At 45.5% G+C, this 25022-nt stretch overlaps 2 protein-coding genes across 3 annotated transcripts in view; both read left to right on the top strand.

Moving 5' to 3' along the window:
• The window catches only part of sema3fa (sema domain, immunoglobulin domain (Ig), short basic domain, secreted, (semaphorin) 3Fa), a 47844-nt gene extending 30570 nt beyond the window's left edge, over positions 1-17274 (top strand). For both annotated transcript variants that reach the window (XM_076267463.1, XM_076267462.1), the window contains exons 3-19: positions 798-958; positions 1227-1289; positions 1737-1856; positions 2620-2715; positions 4412-4505; positions 4670-4789; positions 5402-5541; positions 6928-7042; positions 10762-10831; positions 12039-12183; positions 12432-12654; positions 13202-13290; positions 13385-13426; positions 13670-13827; positions 14080-14147; positions 14353-14486; positions 14788-17274. In XM_076267463.1, the coding sequence (XP_076123578.1) occupies positions 798-958; positions 1227-1289; positions 1737-1856; positions 2620-2715; positions 4412-4505; positions 4670-4789; positions 5402-5541; positions 6928-7042; positions 10762-10831; positions 12039-12183; positions 12432-12654; positions 13202-13290; positions 13385-13426; positions 13670-13827; positions 14080-14147; positions 14353-14486; positions 14788-15312 (2363 nt within the window). In that variant the 3' untranslated portion in view covers positions 15313-17274. The remainder of the gene's footprint in view (positions 1-797; positions 959-1226; positions 1290-1736; positions 1857-2619; positions 2716-4411; positions 4506-4669; positions 4790-5401; positions 5542-6927; positions 7043-10761; positions 10832-12038; positions 12184-12431; positions 12655-13201; positions 13291-13384; positions 13427-13669; positions 13828-14079; positions 14148-14352; positions 14487-14787) is intronic.
• A 2010-nt stretch (positions 17275-19284) lies between these two features.
• On the top strand, positions 19285-23790 carry gnat1 (guanine nucleotide binding protein (G protein), alpha transducing activity polypeptide 1). Its single transcript, XM_076268132.1, has 8 exons — positions 19285-19390; positions 20627-20669; positions 20772-20913; positions 21378-21535; positions 21734-21862; positions 22663-22792; positions 23057-23210; positions 23381-23790. The coding sequence occupies exons 1-8, from the start codon at positions 19285-19287 to the stop codon at positions 23569-23571; spliced, it is 1053 nt and encodes a 350-aa protein (XP_076124247.1). The 3' UTR covers positions 23572-23790.
• The last annotated feature ends 1232 nt before the right edge of the window (positions 23791-25022 follow it).

The following is a 25022-nucleotide window of genomic DNA, read 5'->3' as shown; positions in this document are numbered from 1 at the left end:
CTGTCTGAATCCGCATGGCCACAGAGTGCCCTGTTCAGCCGTGACCCGATGGCATTCCTCAGTGGGGACGTGTCTCTTCCACACATTCCGCTGCTTATTTGCGCTGCGGGTGTAGAGTCACTCGTGTCCGTGCCATATATGCACACACACATGTACACACACATACACACCTCTGTGGTGGAGCGAGGAGGAGGAGAGGAGGTCTGTGCTTTGGTGTTGTAAACCTGCATACCACTCAGTGGGTCAGATTTAGACGTGAGAACTCAAACTCGTTCTGGGAAAAGTGGAAGAGGAGATGATTGTTCTTCCGATGCTGAATTCTGTCTGTCTGTCTGTCGTTTGTGCAGAATGGCCTGTCTATTCACCAAACTCACTCTGGATTCAGGAATTGGAGGTCTAGAGCTGCAACCGAACAAAACTTAAAACATATGTTGTTTAGATTATTGTCCACTGACTTCTCAAAGGGCAATGCGAGAGGTCAGCTGGGTTTGAGCTGCAACTACGCTCAAGTATTTATGCGACTGTCTGTATGTTATTAGTTGGCTATTTGATTAAGTTGAAAAAGTGAAGGGAAATCTGTCATCAATCTTTTACAGAGCTCCTTTGTAACTGCTAAACCGCATGCATCATTTGTAACATATGTAGAATGTGGGGCACATGTTAGTGCACTATGTTTATTGAATCACTAATTATTGACTTGCCCCCCCCCTCCCCCATTTTCCCTTTCTCTCTCTCTCCCTTTCTCTCTGGCTCTCTCTTTCTCTCTCTTTCTGTCTCTCCTCCCGCTCCTCCTCCAGAGCTCAGATCAACCGGCACGGCGCACCACTTCTCCTTCCTACTCAACTCCACTGACTACCGCATCCTGTGTATGGACGAGGACCACGACCGCATGTACGTGGGCAGCAAGGACTACATCCTGTCCCTGGACCTGCATGACATCAACAAGGAGCCCCTCATAGTAAGAGAGGCCGCTGATCCCCTGGTCATTTCTACAGTCCTGGCCTATGGTCACTAGAGGCCCCTAGAGCTGCTTTAGCCTATGCTTAGTGTCAGCTTAGATTTGTGGAGAATCAGTGCTATGTGCTGTGAAAGCTCTTAACAGCATTAAGTCTATCGACATTAGCATTATGCTAACATCAGCACAGTCAAGTGAAAGTAATATTTGATGCATCGTAGAGAGGATTTACGTGGGTGGAATGAACTGTTGGTTTGCTTTTCCCTCTCAGATTCACTGGCCTGTTAATCCACAAAGGAAGACGGAATGCATTCTGTCTGGCAAGGACACCAATGTAAGTCTGCACCTGAACCCCAGAGCGGTAGCTGAGCTGATCCGATCACACCAACGGTGCCAAAACGCTGAAAAATACCTGAGTCCCCCGAAACGCCCGACACCAGCCTGAGTGGCGTGTTGGAGTTAGCACCTATGATTAGTGCAGCACAGATCTGCTTTATTGGTTTTACATGTGCCAGAATTTTCCTGACTCATACTTGCGGTCAGGTTTGGAATCCCCCTACTTTGTGGTAAAAAAAATCACAAGACCCAATTTTGCAGTGTTCCAGTCTTTTGAAAAGAAACTAGCCGAAAAGTACTGGAGCACAAGGTGCAAAAGTTACCCAATCTGGAATACAACCACTATGGACTCTTACCTTAGAGTTCCTAAGCTTAAAATAAATGTCTACATTGAGTGGTGATTCAGTGGATTCCTCTTACCTTCCAATGTTTCCATCTATTTTAGGGGGAGTGTGGAAACTTCATCCGACTGATCGAGCCATGGAACAGGACCCACCTGTACGTGTGTGGGACTGGAGCCTACAATCCCGTCTGCACCTACGTTGACCGGGGTCGGAGGTCACAGGTAGCCATTCTCCTGCCTTGCCAGAACTAAGAGTCTGCACCCTGTCCACGAGTTTCTTTTTTATCCCCATTATTATACATCTAGCTCATGCCAAGTTTCCTTTCACTTTCTTTCAGTGGATTAGAAATGGTTTCTATCAGCTTGTGACTCCTCAATGTTATGCTGATGCCTGACGACAGGGAGCTAAATACTCCTGCAGTGTCTCTGTCTCTGCATGTACCCAGGAGCAGTAGATTTGGAAAACAAATGGCAGATCTTTGTTGCATTCAGTCTAATGTCTCGCACTGCTTTTCACCACGCCATGCCTCACTAGCCCTTTTTCCACCCTCTACAGTAAATCCAGAAGGCAGATTTAGTGACAAAGGCCGATGCTTGCTGGCGTTCGTCTCCGTGTGCATGTGCTGTCTGTTTGCATGAGAATGTATGAGCAGTTTTTCAGGCAGCAGCATGTTGGACTTCAGCTTTTCAACTGACCTCTCCCATTTGGTCTTTCCTTTCTTTGCATCCTTTCTATTCTTTGCACACTTTATTTTCTTTGCATCCTTTCTTTTTCTTTTCTTCCACCTCATTTACCTCACTTGGAATCGACTAGGGTGTAAGTTCACTGCAGACTTCATTTCACAGCCACATTCGCTCACGCGAGGGGCTGTCTGTCCACTCTTTGGGATCCTCGAAGGGCTTCCTCAGGCCTGCTGAACTGCAGGGCCAGCAGTGCTTTTGGCATCTAACCCAGTCTGGGCCCGTTGTGACTCTTCTCTTTTAGACTCTGTTCAGCGAGCAGGCGGCCAGGGCAGGGGGCAGGACCAGCCGAGCGGCCGCGGCCGACGCCGACACCACAGCCGAGCCCACCGTGCCAAAGGTGGGAGTGGGCAGGACTTAACGGGAGAGACCGGGGGATTGACTACGTATTGTGACAGAGAGTTAGACAGTACGGCACCACGCTGTATTGCTGTGTATTTAATGAGGGGGGGTTGACCTAAACCTATTCATAAGAACTGACCAAGAAAATGTGCTAAATGTGTTAAAGCGAAGGATTCTCTTCTCACTCGTCTCCTCGATGTTTCTTAGTGTGTGGCCGTGCTCGTTTCCAGTGTAAATACCAGTAAATGGGTTGTCATCAAAACAGGGAGTTTAGCTCTGAATCTCAGCGTCACGCCACCACTCTGGGTTTTAGGTTACACAACACTGCCAGTCAGTGTGATAGTTTACATACCACTGAACCGAGACCAGTCATCCGAACCTGCATTGTTTCAAAAAAGCACACAAACACTTACGGGGATGAATCTGCCAAGTTAAATCTTTGTTCTTCTCTCGGAGGTGATGGAAATATGCATTGGTTGTCCATGGTAACAATTTCACAAAGACATTGTTGCCATTGACCATAAAAGTCCACTTATGGAAGTAGGCTGTACATAGCTGATACCCGCTGTACGTATTCCTCCCGCTGGCAGATGAGTGTTTTGATTTATGGCCCTTTCTGTTTAATCTGGCCGTGAACTAGCTCTATCGCGGTTGGTCCGTGTGTGCATGTGTGATTATATATTTGTGCAGCTGATTTACTCTTTGGCTGAAGACGGAGGAAAAGAAGTGCTGGTCTGTCATCGGCTTTGAGAAACTGTATTTACGCAAATATGCGCACACACATCCATAAACTCTCCCTCTCGCGCTCTCTCCATCTTTCTCTCTCATACTCCATATATACACAACTGGAGGCACACACACACACACACACACACACACACACACACACACACACACACACTGGCCAGCTCCTTCAGAACAGCATGCTCAGAACCTTTAGCCCTGATTGTGTTTTGCACCACATAGTTGAGACGTGTCCAGCTACAAGTTCACCATCATCATCTCTCTGTGCTATCAGCCCTCTGTTGACAGAGGTGTTCGGTGCGCTCTCCCTGTGTGAACCGTTTGGAGTGCGTAGCGGCCTAGCCTTGTCATTCCACTGATGAGTATGAAACATGCTGCCTGCTAACGGCTAACAGCATGGGAGCTCTGCTTCATTATAGTTGGCGTAGTCTGTAGTTCTCTGGGTTACAAGGCTACTGCATCCACAAAAATCCTCTTCTGTGTGCACAGTGAACGTCAACACAACTAATGTTGAGGGAATGTGTGAAATGTGCATAGTTCAATGCAAAGGATAAGATAAAAGTTTCTTTTACATTTTGAGGACAGAAAGATACAGTATGTCTTACATTGGTAATGGTATTGTCCTCAAGATCTCAAGATTTAGCTATGAGAGATATTCCAGAGTTTTTTCTGGAGCTGGCTTGAGAACAAGATGCCTTTGTTAATGTTGTGACCTTCAGGAGGGGACGGTTGTTAGCAAGTGTTTTTATCCACACAGACCATCTCTGTACAGTCCAGACATGTATCAGGGTTTTCATTCTTGTCTCTCCCTTCAAGGATGGAAACCCTTAGAGCGGTGTTACTTATCTAAAGCTCCAAAGAGATTAGCCAAATCAATATTGCTTTGCTAATGCAGAGCAATACCAAATCATTAACTGTTTGTGTGTTTGTGTGTGTGTTGCATTTTCCAGGAATACATTTTCCGTTTGGAGCCTGGCAAGGTGGATTCTGGGAAAGGGAAATGTCCATATGACCCTAAACTCAATAGCGTCTCCTCGCTTATCAGTGAGTAGTTAGTATAAATGCATACTTCTACTGCACGAATTGACACTGTATCTGCAGTCTTGGGTTCTTTTTGTTCTTTCTTTCTTTCTTTCTTTCTTTCTTTCTTTCTTTCTTTCTATCTCTCTCAGCACTCCTTTAATATTGTTCCTTTCTCTGTTTGGCAGATGGACAACTCTACACAGGCCTTTACATTGACTTCATGGGCACAGACTCAGCCATCTTCCGCACTATGAGCAAACACACCACCATGCGTACCGACCAGTACAACTCCCGCTGGCTGCACGGTACAGTGTCTGTGTGTGTGTGTGTCTGTGTTTCTGTGTGTCTGTGTGTGCGAGTGTGTGTGTGTGTGTGTGTGTGTGTGGTGTGTGTGTGAGAGTGTGTGTGTGTGTGTGTGTGTCTGTGTTTGTTCCAGATTGCAGTGGTGCATTCAGGCATTTGCGGGCACTGCTCCAGTGGTTCATACTGCTGCCGACCCTGTGATGGTCGCCATACACAAACACACCATGTCTGTCTCGTTTCCACTTTTGGTCACAAGGGTTTGCTGAGTGACTGTGATTTAAAGATTTGACACATCCCATGAGCAGCTTTAAATCTGTCTGAGCAGATCACATATCTGACCCAGGATCAGTCCCACGGTCCCATGGTCAGTGTTAAATAGAGATCTCATAGTGATTGTCACCTCTCTCATTCTGTGCTCTTTAGCTTCTTCACTTGACTTGTTTTTATGAGTTCAGCAAAAAAGATTATAATCAAAATTTTACAACACAACAGTTACAAAACACAGTTTTACAACACAAAGAGGAGAGGTTTTCGGTCTTCTGTCTTTATTTTCTTCTTTCCTTCTTTCCATCCTCCTTTTGTTCTTTCTGACTTTATTCATCTTTGTTTCCTAGATCCTACGTTCATCCATGCCCAGCTTATCCCTGACAGCGCGGAGAAGAATGATGACAAGCTCTACTTCTTTTTCCGGGAGAAGGCCACTGACATGGGCCAGAGTCCGGTCACTCAGTCCCGCATCGGCAGGATCTGCCTGGTGAGCCCTCTCAAACACACACACTCCATCAATGGATGTACACACACACACACACACACACTCATTGGTGTACACACACACGCACACACACTCTCTCTTTCTCTCTCTGTCTGTCCTTTTGTCTCTGTCCTTCACTTACATTTTAGTGAGGAATTTGCATGGCAGTTCTTTTGCATCGCCAAGCTTTTAAACAAGTTTAAACATTTAAACATAAACACAGGGTTTAAATGCAAAATGCAGTGTCTACCCCCTCTCTGTTTCTTCCTCTCTCTCTCGTTCTGTCTCTCTATCACACACGCCCACGGACGTACGCACACACACACATACACACACATACACACACACACATACTGTACAAATGAAACCTGCACACAAGTCTCAAACACAAGCATATGTGCACACATACTCACACACATTGCTCACGCTCTCACAAACATGCCAAGAAACAAAAGAGACCGTGTCAAATGAATGAAATGTCCCTGCAGAAAATGCTCGGCACATATTCTCATACATGAAGTATTCTTGCAGAATATAGTGTCTGGTCCATATTCTCATACAGTACATGAGGTAGCCCTGCAGCCCTGCAGAATATAGTGTTCGGCACTTATTCTAATACATGAAGTACAGTATACAGTGGTTGTTACATATTAACATCCATGTTGGTACTTTGTATATCTTTCCACTGGTGAGGAAGATTGTACTTAATCATGTTTTTATTACTGTTCATTATTTCTTGCCGTCTCCGTCATAGTTGTTGGCAGGGGTCCAGAGCAGATGGAGACGGAGCTGCTGTTTACTCTGAGTCCCATTCAGACTGCACGCATCATAGACAGAGAAGGAATAATACAGGCAACGGCGTTTTAGACGGAAACAAGAAGTCCCATCATGTTGACATGTAGTTGGGTGGGGATGGAGGGGTGCCCCAGCTGCTTTGTGGACGCATTCTGCGCCTTATTATCCCGGCTTCGCCTGGCCATGTTTCAGTACATCTAGCTAAAAACTCCCCAGATTTGCTGTGGACGATTCACCATGGAAATTAACTGCTTTCGTGTATGGAGGCAATTGTATCTATCAAGGATTGCCATCGTGCTCTAAACAGTCTGGATTTATCACTCCAGCAATTCTTTGCCATTCTAACAACTTTTGTCTGGCTTCAGTTTGTCACTCGTTCTCTCTGTCACACTCTTTCTCTTCCTCTTCCTCCCTGTGACTCTTTCTCTGACTTCTGTCTGCCGTTCTCATTGAGTCTGTTTCCCTCACACCAACTCACTCTTATTTTCTCTCTAATTCTCACTATTGAGTCACAAGTATTCACTGTATTCAAAAGTGTGAGCTAAGTGAATGAATGTAATGTAATGTAATGTCATTTCCTCTCTTTTTTTGCAGAATGATGACGGAGGCCACTGCTGCCTGGTGAACAAGTGGAGCACGTTCCTCAAGGCGCGGCTGATCTGCTCAGTTCCGGGAGTCGACGGGGTCGAGACCCACTTCGACGAGCTGAGTGAGTCCGTCAGGCCTTTTTATTTGATCCAAGTGCTTCTCTTCTCTCCTTCCCTGCAGGCAGGTTCTCATCACTCAGGTGAGATCCACGGGACACAAATCACTCAGGTGAGATCAGCGGGCTGGATGAGTCGATGACAGATTTAAACGAAAGAGATTACGCCTCGGGGTTGTCTGACGTGTAGCAGTGTCCTCGGCCAGAATCCATCCCCCTCAAGAGAACTTCCACCCGCAACTCCACTGCAATTATTACCTAAGATGAAAAGAGACACTGTCCACACTGGATACGATGCCTGTGGGATGCCTGCCCCTGCCTTTTTATGATGTCTGCTCGAGTCGAGGCTGGAGAAAGCGCTGGAGGCGGGAGGTGTTTCATAACCTCTGAAGCTCCAGAGATCCCCCCCAGATGGAGACCCAAAAGTCCATATGTGTCCATAAAAAAAAACAACAGGGGAAGAGAATCTCTCAGCTGACATACAAATCGTGAAGGCATTGTGTGCGAGATGAGACGAGACTGGCCGTGGATGGACTCCATATGTTGGCAGCGCCGTGGCCAGTGGGGTTCTCATCAGCAGTGCCGCTCATCTGGAGAAACAGGATCTCCTTAATGGCAAAAAGGACGCAGTCGTGATCATTCGCTAATAGCCCCTCATGGCAGATGATTTAGCCACTATAACCCCCTCCACCCCCAGCCCTTGTTCCCCCCCTCTGGGCTCCGGAAAAGGCTCCAGTGCCTGCACGGACCATCAGCTACAGTTTCCACATTAGAGCTGTACTTTCATGTCAACTGCCATGTCGAAGCGATTCATCTGGATGGAAATTGCTGAGCACTTGCTCGATCCCTGCACGTTGACCTGTTGACCTCATCTATTATTTATTAGTCCCCGGCTCTGCCCAGGAAAATGATTAAGACGGTCTAATCTCCTTCCAGAGACCATCCTCCCAGTGCTTGTGCGCGTTCCTTTTGCGTGAGTGTCCGTAGGCAGAGTCGGTGCCCGTGCCAAGCCAGACTGACTCTCTCTCCAAGCTGCTCCCGAGTCTCGGCCTGCCTTGTGGATTCGGGGTGGTGTGCTGACCATAACTCAACGCAAGCTCAGCAAATCCCATGAATGTCCTCTCAAGAAATATGGTGGTGGTTTGTGCACGTTGCTTAACATACAGCACCCCGCTCTACAGCCTTTGGATGCAGTTATATCACTAATCACTCACAAGTGTTGCACAGTTTTGAAATAGCTTTTGGAGTGAATGCTAGTGTTCTCTGAACACACATGCTTGACCAGAGGCTATAGGAAGATCTCCTGCCACCGATCGTGAGAACCTAGTCACACAACTCCGTGTACGTCTTCATCTTGGCCGTGGAAATTAAGATGTATGGGGCGATGTAACGGCGTTATTGCTTTTGGCACGGCCAAGCCAAACTGCGGTTAGATGGCAGCGGAGCGTCAAGGTTCATTTGAGAGTTTTTCACAACAGTGCGCCGTGGAATAGTGGGAGCTTTTTGTTCTGCGGTGAAGCCTCGGGCGGCTGTTGCTGAATCCTGTTGTTGTCTCTCTGCACGGACAGCGCTCAGGGGTGTGTGGTTGTTGACCTCGTGTTTTTCAGGCGACCTCCTGTGGGTTCTGCTGGTGACTTTGTTTATACTCCGGCATTGCGTTTGCTTTTGTCGTGGCGGCGTCAGCAGACATGGCTGTTGGGAAATGCCGGTCCGCCCTATAGGGCTGGCCTCTCCATCTCCATTTACCCATGACCAATACCATGAGCTCATATATGCATGTCTTCATCCAGTTCTGCCTTCTCTCTCTCTCTCTCTCTCTCTCTTTTCATGTCCCTCCCATCTCTCTCTCTTTCTCTCTGTCTTCATGTCCCTCCTCTCTCTCTTTCTCTCTGTCTTAATGTCCCTCCCATCTCTCTGTGCTTCCCTCTCTCTCTCTCTCTCTCTCCATTTGTTGGTCTCCTTTGATGGTCATGTTTTCTCTCTCTAGATGACTCATTGTTTTCCAGCTCTGTTTTTGTTTTCTTGCTGACTGCTCCCTCTTTTATTTCCTTTGTTCTGTTTTTGGGGAGATGTCACATTCTACATGCAAGATTGGTGGACACCACTCTGCTGGGCTCCGTCTATTCCTCTGCCATTTGCCTCTGTTTCTTTCTCTCCCTCTTTCTCTCCCTCTTTCTCTCTCCTCTCTCTCCTCTCACCAACACTTACTTGTTCACTCTCTCGTCAGCAGACAGCCTGACTCTGACTCCTCTGCACCTCTGGGCATGGGGGCTTGTGTGGTCTTTCTCCCTCGTCTCTCTCTCTCTCTCTCTTTCTCTCTCTTTCTCTCTCTCTCTCAGTCTGTCTTTCCTGCTCGCTCCCTCGTTCCACATGGCCTCAAAGCAACATTTCAAGAGTGTTGAAAAGTTCTGATCGTGGAAGGACATGTCTGTTCTCCACGCTATTTACACAATATGGCTGCAGCTCATGAAGAAATCACAATGTATTCCTCACCGAGACACCAACCATACACAGTGTCTTTGCTAATAAATGTTGGAAGTCTTTGCTATGCTTCTTGTGCTCAGCTTAGACATGTCTGATAAATCATGTCCGTTCTTGATCTTGGATGTAACAGATGTTTTCCAGATTGGGATTCAAAAGTAACAAGGCAGTATCCAGTGAGTGTGTACCCATTCACCATTGTCTTTTATGAGGCAGGCAATGCCTTTGTGCTCTTACGAGTGTGCACACACTGCCAGGCAGTAACTAATAGTACAAGTAAATGAACCAAAAAAAGGTGCCCGCTGGCTTCTGACTGAGTCAACAGACCAAACCAGGGCAACATTCCCCCTGGGCTAGAGTTTTTTTTTTTTTTTTTTTTCATCCGCCCGCCATCCCCCTCTCCTCTCCTCCACCTCCACCCCTTCATTCACCCCCAGCTCCAGCGCCAGGAACTGCTGCAGACTGGCGTCAGATGGGTTATGGATCTCTCTTTACATTGTGCCAAGTCTTAATTCCTCTTCTTGTTTGCGAGCTCCCACCTGTCATTCTCTTGCCCCACCGATAAATTCAAACATTTCAGCCTTTTTTTGGAGGAGAAGGAGGAGGAGGTGGTTGTGGGTGTGTGTGTGTGTGTGTGTGGGGGGGGGGGGGTCAGTGATTGCACTCCTCGTGAATGTCAAACAAACTTTTCCAGCGCTACATCAAGAAGGGTCAGGCACAGGGAGAGGCCACAGCCAATGGAGAGGGAAGGAGGGAGGGAGGAGGAGAGAAATAGAGGGAGAAGTAGAAAAGAGAGGTGGGAGGGGGGGCGTTGTGGGAGTTGAAATGGAGGATAAGGCCTGGGCATGCAGCCTAGGGTACAGAGAGGCCGTTCCTTACTGTGTGTCACCATCAACGCTGAGGTGTCTGGGAAAAAGTGTATCTGGCACACTGACGTTGTGCTGTGGGATAACTTATCTCACGCCAGCGAGGCACTCGAGACAGCCTGACATAGCGTGCGAAAGACAGTGTCCATGCGCCTGCAGGACTGTTGCTTATTGTTGAACAAGCCCTGCTGGTCTGCAATGCGATATCCTGTGATAAAGGCCATTCATCAGACACGTTAATCCGAAATTATATACAAGCATCAGTACATTTTCTTTTATTTCACATTTTTATTGTAGTGTGTGTCACACTGTTTAAGCTGCTGCAGAACTTTTTCCCGTTTTGAGTCTAACCAGCGCCTTTGTGTCTCTGTCGGATAGGGGACGTATTTATCCAGAAGACCCAGGACACCAAGAACCCCGTCATCTATGGAGTATTCTCTGTCTCTGGGTGAGTCATCGAGCAGTGTGATGAATGATCTTTTATGTGTGTCTCAGATCACATTCCCCCTCCACACACACGCACACACACACGCACACACACACACATGCACACACACACACACACACACACACACACACACACACACACACACACCTCTACTGGTATCCAGTCAGGTATTGAAGTTGAGGTAGTCTGCCTGAGCATGTAGACCGTCACTCCCTGAAACTACATTTCCTCCAGACTCCCAGGCGAAAGAAACCTGGCATCTGGCCTATTGTATTAGGTTTATACACCAGGGTCTGGATTCACTAAAGCCAGGGCTGCCCATTAGAGAGCTAATTACATCCTGGGATTGGTCAGGGGGTCACTGGGGGCTGCCCAGCACCAAACATAAATACTGATTTTTGCACCCCTGTTAAGTGCTTTTGCAGCGGTAGCAGGTTTTCGTTTTATTAGCCAGTTCAGACTCCATTCACCTACAAGCCGAAAGCAAAAAAAAACTCACAGCCATTTCCATAAGTAATGTATTAACAGTCTGCCTATTCTTGGCTGGTTGAAGCATAGTTTGCTCTTTGTCCCTCACCAGTTGTCTTTCTGGAGCTCCATTTCCTAGATGACTGTGCATAGGCCTTTGCAACCCCATAATAGTCAAGCTTTTTGTCTGAAATGCCTGGAGGTGCCTTCTACAGTACCTCTCAGGGGTGGGGGGGGGGTAGGATTGTGTGTGTGGGGGGGGTCCACTCTCTCTCATTCATATTCAGGCGCTCCTCTCGTCCAAGAGAAAAGACATTTGCCTTTTTTCAGCTTCAATAATAATATCATCTCTATTTATACGGCCCAGTACAGCCAAATGCTTACACAAAAGAGTGGGGGAAAAGCATTTTCCTGTTGAGCAGAGAGGTTAGTGGTCCCATGTGGTTTGAGTAGACATATCAGTCAGCAACCTTGATAAATTGAATCTGAATTTTGTGGAAACGATTAAAATGAGTCCCTTTTTTATAGAGGGAAAGGGGGAAAAGTTCATGCACACTCTTCCAGTTAAAAATAATACCAGCAGTGTGTGTGTGTGTGTGTGTGTGTGTGTGTGTGAGAGAGAGAGAGAGAAAGAGAGAGAAAGAGAGAGTGAAAGAGAAAGAGTGATCAGTTTGTGTCTGTGTGTGCATACTCAAGCAGACCTATGGACCTGTGTGTGTTTGTCTTCGCCCATGTGTAGGTCTGTGTTCAAGGGCTCGGCCGTGTGTGTCTACTCCATGGCGGATGTGCGCATGGTGTTCAATGGGCCCTTTGCTCACAAAGAGGGACCAAACTACCAGTGGGTCGCCTACACAGGAAAGATACCATACCCTCGACCAGGGACAGTGAGTAGAATTTCACACACACACACACACACACACACACACACACACACACACACACACACACACACACACACACACGCACACACACACACACACTCTGTATATACAGCCACTCTTTATGCTGATACTCCAAGTCCTGAATCTGTAAAAAAAATTGAAACCTGTTTTTCTAAAGTAAGATCTTTGAGTGCATCAAGAGAGAAAAAAGTACATGTATAATAAACGGATATCCTCTTTTAAAATTCCAGTGCCCAGGAGGAACGTTCACCCCCCAACTTAAGTCCACCAAAGACTACCCGGACGAGGTCATCAACTTTATGCGTAACCACCCCACCATGTACAACGCCGTGTACCCAGTGCACAAGCGCCCTCTTGTGGTCAGGACCAACGTGGACTACGAGTTCACCACGATCACCGTGGATCAGGTGGCCGCCGCCGATGGGAACTACGAAGTGCTGTTCCTGGGGACGGGTAAGTGGGATAGCAGTGGGGGGTAACCCAGACCCAGGTAGATCTGAACCATCAGCCCATGTGTATTTGAATGAGATTAACTGTATTACACCTGTTTTTAAAAGTGCTTTCCTCAAGTCAAGGAGAGAGCCCACAGTGTTTAGATACTGAGAGCCCTTTCAGGGTTCCTAAGTTTGACGTTTGGATGGTGTCCGATCTCAGCCCTCTTCTGGCTGTTTATTTTCTGGAGTGTGTTTTCAGTTGAGTAAGCGATGTAAGATGACATGTGGTGTAAAGTCTGCAGGGAAAATCTCAGAGTTCTTGGACAGACTGTTAGACTGTTTGTCTGCCTGGAAGCATGTGTCAGCTCAGAGATGATTATCAATGGGGAGGTTCTGTTTAGCTTCAATAAGGTCGGGGGGAAATGCGTTATATAAGAGAGCGGCTTTCAGCTTTCATCTCGAGCTTCACTTCAAACACACTGCCGCTTACACTCTCTGATCTCTCTTTCATTCTCTCTCTCTCTCTCCCCTTCTCTCTCTCTCTCTTTCTCTCTCTCCATCCAAAGACAGAGGAACCATTCAGAAGGTGATTGTCCTTCCCAGAGATGACCTGCAGACGGAGGAACTAGTACTTGAGGAAGTGGAGGTCTTCAGAGTGAGTCGTCCATGTTTTTATCTTTTCCTTCTATTTGTTCTGTCCTGGTCATTGTTTTTCATGCAGTAAAATATGTTTTTATCTAAACCTTCAGGTTCCAACACCAATAACAAGCATGAAGATATCTCCCAAAAGGGTATGTATTTTTATTTATTTTTTAAATCTTATACATAAATCAACTTCCACAGTAATACCTAAGGAATACCTTCCATAGTAATATGTGCACTTTATAAAGAACACATGCCTAATGCATTCAGCATATTGGGTAGAGCAGCCATTCTTGGCCAGCTAGGATGCTGTTTTGTGGGGAGCGCATGAGAGAGGATGAGAGAGGATGAGGTGACCTCCTGACCCCCCCGCCTCCTCTGTCTCCCTACAGCAACAGCTGTACGTGGGCTCGCCCGCGGGCGTCACCCATCTGGTGCTGCACCGCTGCGACGTCTACGGCGAGGCCTGTGCTGACTGCTGCCTGGCCAGAGACCCCTACTGCGCTTGGGACGGCAAATCCTGCTCCCGCTACTCCGCCTCGCAGAAGAGGTAGGGTGTGTGTGTGTGTGTGTGTGTGTGTGTGTGTGTGTGTGTGCGTACATGCATGTCTGTGTGCACAGTGCATACATCTTTATGCATTTAAATGTCTTATAGACATATTACTTTGCAACAAGATGAATACTGTCTTCCATACCAGTAAAATTGTGAAATGTTTGTGCGTCTATGTCAGTAAAGATGTCATTGTGTGGAGCATATTGTAATGATTCTGTTGGTTTGGGAATGTGGATCTGACCCCTCCAGGCGCAGCCGTCGACAGGATGTAAAGTACGGCAACCCCATCAGACAGTGCAGAGGCTACAACTCCAATGGTGAGAGAAGCTACCTCTTCCTCTATTTGTTCAATGTGTGTGTATTCTAATGGTATCACTTAACTACAGCTAAAGCAGTACAATATGTATTTATTTCATTACATTGTGAAAGACTTTAGCACATAAGAATATAAAGAGCATATAAATACTCAGAAGGCATCTCTCTGGAGCACAGGATATTATGTCATGCTTAAACCTCTAACAGCCAATAAGAACACCCTGGAGACAGTGCAGTATGGAGTGGAGGGAAGTACCGCCTTCCTTGAGTGCCAGGCCAGGTCCCCTCACGTGTCAATCAAGTGGCATCTGCAGAAGGAGAACAGCGATAGGAAGAAAGAGGTAGGCTGCTTGCCCTTGGCATCTGGACATATTTACAGGACCCATAGAAGTTATAAAAGTACTTTATGCATGGAAAGCAACTGCCTTAACTATGTTGAATGGGCCATAGTTATGTTTTATAAGGGAGAGCTGAAATAATGATTCTTGAAGGGGCTTTGCAAAGGCCCTTCATAGCTTTCTTCAGATGAACATGAATGCAGCTCCTGCCTCTAGCAGTTATTGCATGTAGTGGTTTCAGTGTGCCATGAGTTTCTTCTGTGTTTTGACTAGTTGTGTGTGTGTCTGTGTGTGTGTGTGTCAGCTGCGCTGTGACGGGCGCGTGGTGCGGACAGAGCAAGGCCTGCTGCTGCGCTCGCTGCAGATGTCCGACAGCGGCGTCTACCAGTGCACGTCCACCGAGAACAACTTCAAGCACACACTGGTCAAGCTGCAGCTGGTGGTGCTGTCCTCGCGCACGGCCAACGCCGCGCTGGCCGAGTCCCACCACACCCCGCAGACGGCCGCCGCTGGACCCGGGCCCCAGGCCCCCGCACTCACCCACCCGCCCGCCTCCAGCGCTTGGACCCCCACGGCCGAGCAGTATAAGGACCTGCTGACCCTGCTGAGCCAGCCCGAGATGAGCCTCATCAACCAGTACTGCCAGGACTACTGGCAGCACGGCGAGCCGCACCCACTGGTCAGTGGGCCCCAGAGTGGCCTGGTCAGCACCGGAGGAGGAAACAGCGGGGGCGTCAAGCGCAAGGAGCTGAAGGAGCTGAGGGAGCAGCGCAAGCCCCGCAACCGGCGCCACCACGAGGGCCAGAGCGGCGTTGCCACCGAGACATGAAGGGGCGGCACGGGACAATCCAGCGCGCACATAAACACACAGCCACATACACACACATACACACACACACACACACACACACACACACACCACACCGCAACAGCCCCATGTCTTCTCTCTCTCCCTCTCTCTCTCTCTCTCTCTCTCTCTCTCTCTCTCTCTCTCTCTCTCTCTCTCTCTTAGACACACACACACACATACACACGCAAGCACACAGACTTCCACATAAGCACATACACACAGTCTCCCTTCTCTGACTCTGGTGCCAGGCTAAGACCGCTGAGGATTCATGCATGGAGCAATGCTAGAGACAGCAGTGAGGGTTGAACAGGCACACATGGTATTTATTGTAGCTTGTAAATAGTCAAGGTTCTGTGGATTTTATTTGTACCCAGACTAGGTACATTTTACCTTTTTTCTTTTTTGTGTATAGGTCTTTCTGTGCAAATATTTTTTTGTTATTATTGTTATTATTATTCTTATATTTATTATTAATGTAGTAATTCTATATCAGATGGTGTTATTGTACAATGAGTGTCCTCTCTCTGAGAGATGGCAACAGCTCCATCACATTTCTGTACCTACAGCGGACTGCAAAAAAAGAGACTCATGTGAAAATGTGAACCGGCGGAGCCATTTTGAAAGGGGCTGCAAAAAGGTCAAGGGTCACCGCGGAGTGCCCGTCAGACGCGAGAGCGATCGTGAGAGAGAGAGAGAGAGAGAGAGACAAACATGGTTTCCCCTTCTTTGCACAGCTGTTCAGGTTCTCAGAGAGAACGTGAGGCATTTCACTGGATGTGTGGAGAGGAGGAGCGCCCCCCACAGGCAAGAATAAGGCAGTGCACAGCAAAACCTCCTGTCGCCTGCCACCTACCACACACATACATACACACAAAAGCCAAACCTTTTTTTGGCTACTCTAAAGGCTTCTCTCAGCACAAACCTGCGACACACATCTTTTGTTTTTCCCCTTCTCCCTTTTCACAACACATGGTGTCCATTCATTAGTGTTCTTGTGAAGGTCTCCCACTCTCTCTGCGTCACCTCCTCCCCCCCCCCACCTCCGCATTTGTTTACCTTGCCTGATCCAGAGTTTTATTGCAATGCAATGTTTGTTGATTACTGTGTGTAAATATGAATATTGATATAGCTCCTGATAGACCATCACCAATCCCCTTGCTGAGAATGATCTGCAGTGGATGATTTGACACAAGTTTTAGTCCAAAATATCAAGACAGTGGGCATTCTTCCAAGTATCTAATTAATACAGCACAATAGCATGCTCACTAATTGGGAGTTATATGGCATTAATAAGGCAGTTGAAGCACTTTTTACAACTTTAGAAACTCATTAAGGATATGGTGTGGGGAAACCAGAAAGCTAATTTTCTGATTACCGTTTATTAGCTAAATCCAGAACGAAAACCATAGGAAGCTGGCTTTCACTCTGCATGAGATGTACAGTTACTGTAAATATGTTTAAGAAATATTGCTGTAGATTTTGTCTGTGGAACCTCTTTTCCTGTCTCTCTGTCTTTCTTTCATTTGTGGTGGTGACCAGTGACTTTGTACCACGGGAGAAAGCAACCAGGGACTCCATGTTCTCAAACAGGCTAGCATGTAAGAGGTGAAGAGGTGATTGTATGGATCTTTTGGAAGCCCTAACTCTTCCTCATCCCTGGGGGGTCACAACAGATGGCTGTAAAAGGAATATGTGAGAAAGATATACTGTTTTTTGTAAAGGAAAAAAAAACACATCTGTGTGGTTTGTCTCATTTTGTCTCGTTTGTCTGTTAAATTTTAATTTTTTATTCTTGGGGTTTAGTATGTTTTTATGGGCAATTCAAATCAAATCAAAAACCAGAGTTGGATGTACTACACAGTTGATGTTATTGTAATGACTTGACCGTGTACATTTCTCCCCTCTCTTTGATGTTGCAAACTGATTAAAAAAATAAAGCTCTATATTTTATAAGAATATTAATTTCATTTATTCAGAAATGGCAATACAGATCAACATTAACTTTGAGTAGTTCACACAATGGTTGGAACTATGACCTCTATGCATGCCATAATCATGCATACTTGACTTGGTTTCTGGGAGATACATTGTTTTCACGTCCAGTGGCATAAACCTCAATGACTAGTGTACTCCTGTACACTAGAGTTCCATGAAAGAGATGAGAGTTAATTTCTATTTCCTTTGTGTCATAAACACCAGGCACTTGTAAACTTAGTCGTGCTAAGGATCCTTAATATACCGTCTCTGGTCGTGCTAAGGATTCTTGTCCATTTAAAGATTGAGGTCAATGCGTTCTGTCTAAGCTGGTTAAGATCACACAGGTATACCCACATGGAAAATAGTCTTTGAATTGATCCCCAGATGAGTGTGATGATGCAGAACAAAAACCTCCGGCAGCTCCTCCCAGGGCCCTCCCGCCTTCCAGGGAACTCCTATCTGTGAGAATTAGGGCTGAAACGCATGGTGGGCATCACATACTGTCATATATCACTGTTAAAAGGAATCATTCAATGAAAAGCCCCTTTAGGAGGTGAATTGGAGAACCAGGTGCCCTAATGTGAATGATGGGTGAAAGTGTGGAGTCTTAAGCTGATTTAATATCTTGGCTAAATCAATCTGCTAATTTAACACCATGGGCAAGACCTTAACTGCAAACATTCAATGCTCCCATATGCCACACAATGGCCATAATTCATGCATAATAATTTGGTTGTCATTGGCCCCAGGAGTTATTGATATCATGATCGGTGCTTATGAGTCATGTGTGTACAGTATATCCAGACCTTCCCGTCCAGCACCCTCATCATCTCATTATGAACATGTAGGTCAATGATGTCTATTCGAGGTTGGCATCTGTTTATGTTGAGGTCTGTGTATGTACAGGTGTTTTGCCAAGTCCAACAGATGAAGTGGACAAGTAGAGTGGAGGAAACCACACTCAGTGATGCTTCAATAGTGTTACATAAAAAAATAAAAAAACAGTGTACAAGGCCTTGGACAAAGACTTGTGTCAGGCTTAGCCTATCTTCAGTGCCCTCAATGATGCATTACATCCTATTCTCTCATTTGAACCATCTCCAGCTGGATCTGGCAGTGGTGGACCAGTGCCTAGGGACCCAGGCATCCAAATGGACCACCTGTAGGGTGTGAGTCTGATCAGGGGCCCCCGCCACTTTACCCTGAGGTGATCCAATGGGGACTGTCCCTGTAGTTATTTCCTTACAACTTGCTCTGAGTAAAAGCATCAGCTAAAGATGAATGATGAAATAATAATCTCAAAAGTAACTCCATATACCCACATATCAATTATACACGACAGCCAGGGAATCAGTTATTAGTGGACTTGCATTTACCTCTGAATTATAACATTTCTATTGCACTATTCATATGAAATTGACAATTAGATTTAAACAAATATACACAGTGTAATGTGACACTACGTATTGTGAAAGAGATTCTTCTCGCTCTGTGAAAGTATAAATGGCCAGTTGTGAATATATCTGTGCACGTTACTGTTGCTTTGTGGCTGGTGTTTCATGCAAACCATTTGCAGTCCTTTGTAGCATGTCCAAGTGAATGTGTCCACCTGTCTTTATAAAGGCCAGTGAGATGAGTAAAGGGCAGGATTAGGGCTGAGCCGCAGCTAGGACCTTCTGCTGAGGGCAGCAGATTCTCCTAAAGCTGAGAGGAGGTCACCTGTGCCCCTCCACAGGCACCACCACGGGAGGGGCCCTGTCCTTGCCTCTTATTGGCCTCCCGTGCCCAGGTGGTCAGCAAAACATCCAAAAGCCCTCTTAGAGAAAGGAGGACATTTACTCTGTCCATCAGTACCTACAGGCAGCGCTAGGCATCTGTGCGTGGCGTGGGGTCCAGGCTTGTGGAGCGTATTCCTCAGGTGATTCCGAGCTCGTCCAGGCCGACTCTTTAGGGCGCCTTTCTCGCTGAGTGGACATGGGGGCTGGAGGCAGTGCTGAGGACAAGCACTCCAGGGAGCTGGAGAAGAAGCTGAAGGAGGATGCCGACAAGGACGCCAGGACAGTCAAGCTGCTGCTGCTGGGTAAGGACTGGACTCACTGGGGACCCTCTCACCACCAGATGGGATGGACGGGGATCCATGGCTCTTACCCAGACTAAAGACATGGGGAATTAAAAGCAAGAAAAGGGGATATGCAAAGAATGGGTAGTTCATCTGTGTCGAGGGAAATTCATGGGAATTTTTGATCACTTAAGTTACCTTTGTCATGTGTATATGTCAGGTCTTTCAGTATGCAGCTGATGTTTCTAACTGATGTTTCTTGATGTTTTTTTTATTGACTGTAGCCTATAATGACCACTTATGGTGAAACCCATTCTCATTTAATGACCAATTATGTTGAAATTCATCCTCCTTAAGTTGTTGCTGAGAAGGTCAGAGAGAGTTCGGGAGCACTTACATTGTTGGGTTAGCCAAAGGGTCAGTCCCAGCTCTGAAGACACCTGCAGGGACGTGTTATGCACACAGATTTGATCAAGGATTTATAAAAAGGGATCTGCATCTCTGTGTCTATTTGGGTCAGGCATGGAGCGGGCAGCCCGTCACATTATCAGTGAGGGGCTTAGGACAGGAGTAATGAGATCCAAGCCTCTTACAGTGATCCTCTCAAGAGGGAGCAAATAATACAGGGAGGGAGAAAGGCCAAGAGAAGGGAGTGCTAGATGAATAATGAAAAAAAAGGATTGTGAATAAGAAAGAAATACCAATTTTCTTGCTTGTGGTCCCCAAATGAATCCCTAGTCAAATTATGCAACAGTTTTAAAGAGGGGGAAGCAAAATCTACTCCATAAAATACTCACTTCACCTTCCCATTCAGAGTTTGTGTGTGTGTGTGGGGGTGGGGGGGTTTAGAAAAATAATACTCCAGAAACTGTAACTGCTATGGAAAGTTTAGATATTTCACTTACTTTAGAGATGTGTATGTTTGTTTATTTAGTGCATGTCAATAGCAACTAAAAATGACCTCAAGACAATTTTCAGAGCCCAAAGCCTGAATCCCCTTAGCCTAGATCAAACATGTATTGTGTTTATCCTATACGAGTATCCAGTATGGATAATGTTTATGCAATATTGCATTGCCTCTGCCTCAGTAAGTACAGGATATGATGTCATTTGAGTGTGGTCAACAAATGTGTTGATGACTTTGAGACAGGCTGCTTTTCCCAAGAAAAATGCCTAGTCTTCCTTCCTCTCATCAGAAAGCTTGCCCAGTAAGAGCTATTCTAATACTGATGCCCCATCCTGTCTTCTCATCATTAGGTGCTGGTGAATCAGGCAAGAGCACCATTGTCAAACAGATGAAGTGAGTGTGTTTGAAATATTGTTTATCTCCCAAATACTGATCAACACTCTCTGATGTCACTGTAACTCCTTGCGCTCGTGTGTATCCGTCTGTATCCAACAGAATTATCCACAAAGATGGTTACTCCCTGGAAGAGTGCTTGGAGTTCATTGTCATCATCTACAGCAACACGCTACAGTCCATCATGGCCGTTGTGAAGGCCATGAACACCCTCAACATCGGCTATGGAGACACTGCAGCAGCAGTAAGTCTTCAATAGGCTCCCTGGCTAAAGCATGCTAAAGCATGCTCTAACACAGAAAAACAAAGTGTGTGTGTGTGTGTGTGAGGTGGGGGGGGGGGGGGATAAAACTCCAGAAACTGTAACAGCTATGAAAAGTTTAGATAGTTGACTTACTTTAGAGATTTGTATGTTTGTTTATTTAGTTTATTTAGTATTTATATGTCAATAGCAACTAAAAAGGATCTCAAGACAATTTTCAGAGCCCAAAGCCTGAATCCCCTTAGCCTAGATCAAACATGTATTGTGTTTATCCTATACGAGTGATAAACCGTGCAACATTCATATTTCCATGTTGAATACATTGCGGTTCAAGAGTGGTAAACACCAAGTAAACATAACTCCACCTAACAACACTGACAATCCCACTATCCATCATCACAGTAATTTCCCCTGTTTGTGTCTGATGTTCCTGTGTACTTTTGCAGGATGATGCCAGGAAGCTGATGCACTTGGCTGACACCATTGAGGAGGGAACAATGCCTAAGGAGATGGCCGATATCATCTTGAGGCTCTGGAAGGACACTGGGATCCAGACATGCTTCGACAGGGCATCTGAGTACCAACTGAACGACTCTGCTGGATAGTAGGTTTTTCAATGCCTCTTAGCCAAATGTGGCAAAAAACAAATCAGATATGTATTTTGGTAAATGGACAAAATGCCGTTAGATATTTGAATAATCTATTTATATTGATGAAGTTAAAGACAAAATGACACTTTATTCAACCTGGATACAAAAAATACATAGTCATTTCTCTCTCTCTCTCTCTCTCTCTCTCTCAGCTACCTAAATGACCTGGAGCGGTTAGTGCAGCCTGGCTATGTTCCCACTGAGCAGGATGTGCTGCGTTCTCGAGTAAAGACCACTGGTATCATTGAGACCACGTTCTCCTTCAAGGACCTTCATTTCAGGCAAGGCATCATGACATCATCACGACTTTGCCCATGCCATGATCCAGGGGGGTTCACCAAAACAAGAAAACATAATAAAAAGAAAAACTAAAAAAAACAAAGCAAAACATATATATTAGGGCTGTCAATAGATTAAAAAATGTAATCCAATTAATTACATACATACTATTAATTTAATCTAAATGAATCGCATATGTCATTTTTGCTGTGAAAGTATTTTAAATATATAAAATCAAATGAATCATTGAATAATCAGCATTAGTGACATTAAAGTTCTAAAACTCTTTTATTATTATTTTGACTAACCATTATTATGACCAAATAATGGCCATAATAATCTATGATATAACCTAATATGCTGAGGAAATAAATTCAAAAGTGCTTCGGGAAGAAGTTTTTTTTCACATACAAGGCATTTCAGGCCACAGATATATCCCAGGGGACACAATGAAAATAAATTAACACTCCCCTCAATGTCAACATATTTCTTTGCATTGATGTGTGACTTTAGAGTTGACGAACTCCGGTGATATGCAAATTCCTTTCTGCAGACATTGCAGAGGACTTTATTTTTATCAACACCATCAGGCCGTTTTTTAAAAGTAAATGTTCCAAACAATGATCTAGGCAGCACATTTTCTTGAACGGCTTGGAGTCAAAGGTCATACGGAATCGATTCATCTGTGCTATTTTTTTGACAGCCCTAATACATATATCTATATAAATGTTAATATTTACATTCATGTACTCACTTACACTAGTAACATCCCTCTCTGCTCCTCCTCCTCTTCCTCCTGCAGGATGTTTGATGTGGGTGGCCAGCGCTCGGAGAGGAAGAAGTGGATCCACTGCTTCGAAGGTGTGACCTGCATCATCTTCATTGCTGCTCTCAGTGCTTACGACATGGTGCTGGTGGAGGATGATGAAGTGGTGAGAGTGCCTGCCTATTCCCTAGTGGCTAGATCAGGGACCGAGAGAGGACCGTGTTAGTATAAATACAGTATTTGTGCCAAGCCGTTCATGAGAGAATCTCGAGTAGGTTCAATATTCCATCACATCACAACTGCTATTGCAATCCTATAGCCAAACAATTTCAAGAGACCTATGAAATGTATTCTTGAAATATGTGAATGGTCTTAAACCCTTGCCTCCTGTAACCTACTGGTTCCCTTTTGTCTGTGTCTTCTCCCAAAGAACCGAATGCACGAATCCCTCCACCTGTTCAACAGTATCTGCAACCACCGTTACTTTGCCGCCACCTCCATTGTACTCTTTCTGAACAAGAAAGATGTCTTCTTGGAGAAGATCAAGAAGTCCCATCTCAGCATGTGCTTCCCTGAGTATGATGGTAAGGTATTTTGAATGGCTACCACCTACACTGTGTACTAACATAAAACACTCCTCAAGTACAAGTTTGGTACAAGGTGTGTCATGCAATACTTCCTACACATTTTCAATGGCACTCAAAATTCAACTGGACTTTAATTTCAAGATGATGAACTTGATGCTTACCTACAGGTCCCAATACCTTTGAGGATGCTGGTAACTACATCAAGATGCAGTTCCTGGACCTCAACCTGCGGCGAGACATCAAGGAGATCTACTCCCACCTGACCTGCGCCACAGACACACAGAACGTCAAGTTCGTGTTTGATGCCGTCACCGACATCATCATCAAAGAGAACCTCAAGGATTGCGGTCTCTTCTAAAGAGGGACAGACCCTTGGCAGGCAGGAGAGATGCAGGTAAACACCTGTCTTCCTGTTCCCCCATCGGGCCAAAGTCATGTATGACTAATATCCAGCATATTGAACAAATCATTGAAATATTACCCTTGTATGAAGTTTCCTTAATGGAGAAGAGGTTGAAAACTGTTGCTCTTATTTTCCTGTTAGGTAACATCATGTGAACCCCTCCTGCGACACACTTCCTTACCCATCTCCTTCAGAAGTCAGAAGACAACCCCAACCCCCAGATACACACCTCCCCACTTCCTTACCCATCTCCTTCAGAAGTCAGAAGACAACCCCAACCCCAGATACACACACGTGCATACACATACACAAACACAACCATGAGCCCAACCAAACTCTAAAAAGAAGAAAAAGAAATCTGCTTTCTATCCAGGTGTGTGACTGTAAGGATGTATTTGTACCATGATACCAAGAGACGGAGAGGTAGCGTCAAATGAAACATTTTTACTGGTCACCTGTAGTCCAGAAAGCAGTGCTGCAGGTCCCTCATAGACTATGGAATGGTATGTATAGAGTACTTTCAGGAGTGCATGTATGTGATAGGTGCTCAAATGATATGGCAATTGTATGAAACGTTTGACTGGGCCCGATTAATCCAGGAGATCATGTAGCTACACATGGCCAAATTACCGGATCAACACCTGCACATGCACTTCAATTTGTAATCTGTTGGAGAGATGGTGAAGTCGATTTAAGCAGTAAAAAAAAAAAAAAACTAAATACAAGCTCCCTGCCATTGATACCACACTACAGAATGATCCATGCATGGCAGTACACAGTAGTGTAGCTTGACAGAGAGAAAAATAAAGAGCTATAGCCACAAAACATCAACCATAAATAGAGGCCCAAGCTACTGCTTTATAATGCTATTTTTCTGTAACTTTTTTCTAACATACCGCACCAATGAATTGTGGAAGTTATGGGGCACCGTCTGGCAAGGAGAACTGAAGTGTTTATTCTGCTGTAGCTCAAACTCGCCTCTGAGATGCAGAAGTCAACCAACAGCACTCCGTTATGCAGAGATTTTCTGTACTTGAAAGTTGTCTAATAAAGCTTCTGTAGGCACCCCAGCCTTTTCCCAGTGTCAGTTCTGAAGTTAGACTAAGAGGATATTAGAGAAGCCATCATTCAGGTAGGTCAGTTTTGTACTTACTCATCACGACTAGACAACACATTGCAAGTACACACGCACGCGCACACACACAACTGCAGAACAACAATAAATCAGATTAGTTTATTGCAAGACTTCATACTTCTGGACATACAGTATGTCCTTCAATGTACATGAGTTACCCAAAGCATGCATATTAAAATGATGCTCAACCACACAGCTGGTTAGTGAAAAGGGCACATGAACACTCAAAAAATAAATGTTAACTTGTCATTTAGCCTATGATCAGAATGGT

This window comes from Alosa pseudoharengus, unplaced genomic scaffold (assembly GCF_046254945.1).
Source record: "Alosa pseudoharengus isolate Yale_2024_CS ecotype anadromous, Long Island Sound unplaced genomic scaffold, YU_APseudo_1.1 YU_APseudo_1.1_scf_5, whole genome shotgun sequence".
Lineage (NCBI taxonomy): Eukaryota > Metazoa > Chordata > Actinopteri > Clupeiformes > Clupeidae > Alosa > Alosa pseudoharengus.
This window is presented reverse-complemented; position numbering and strand designations above follow the sequence as displayed.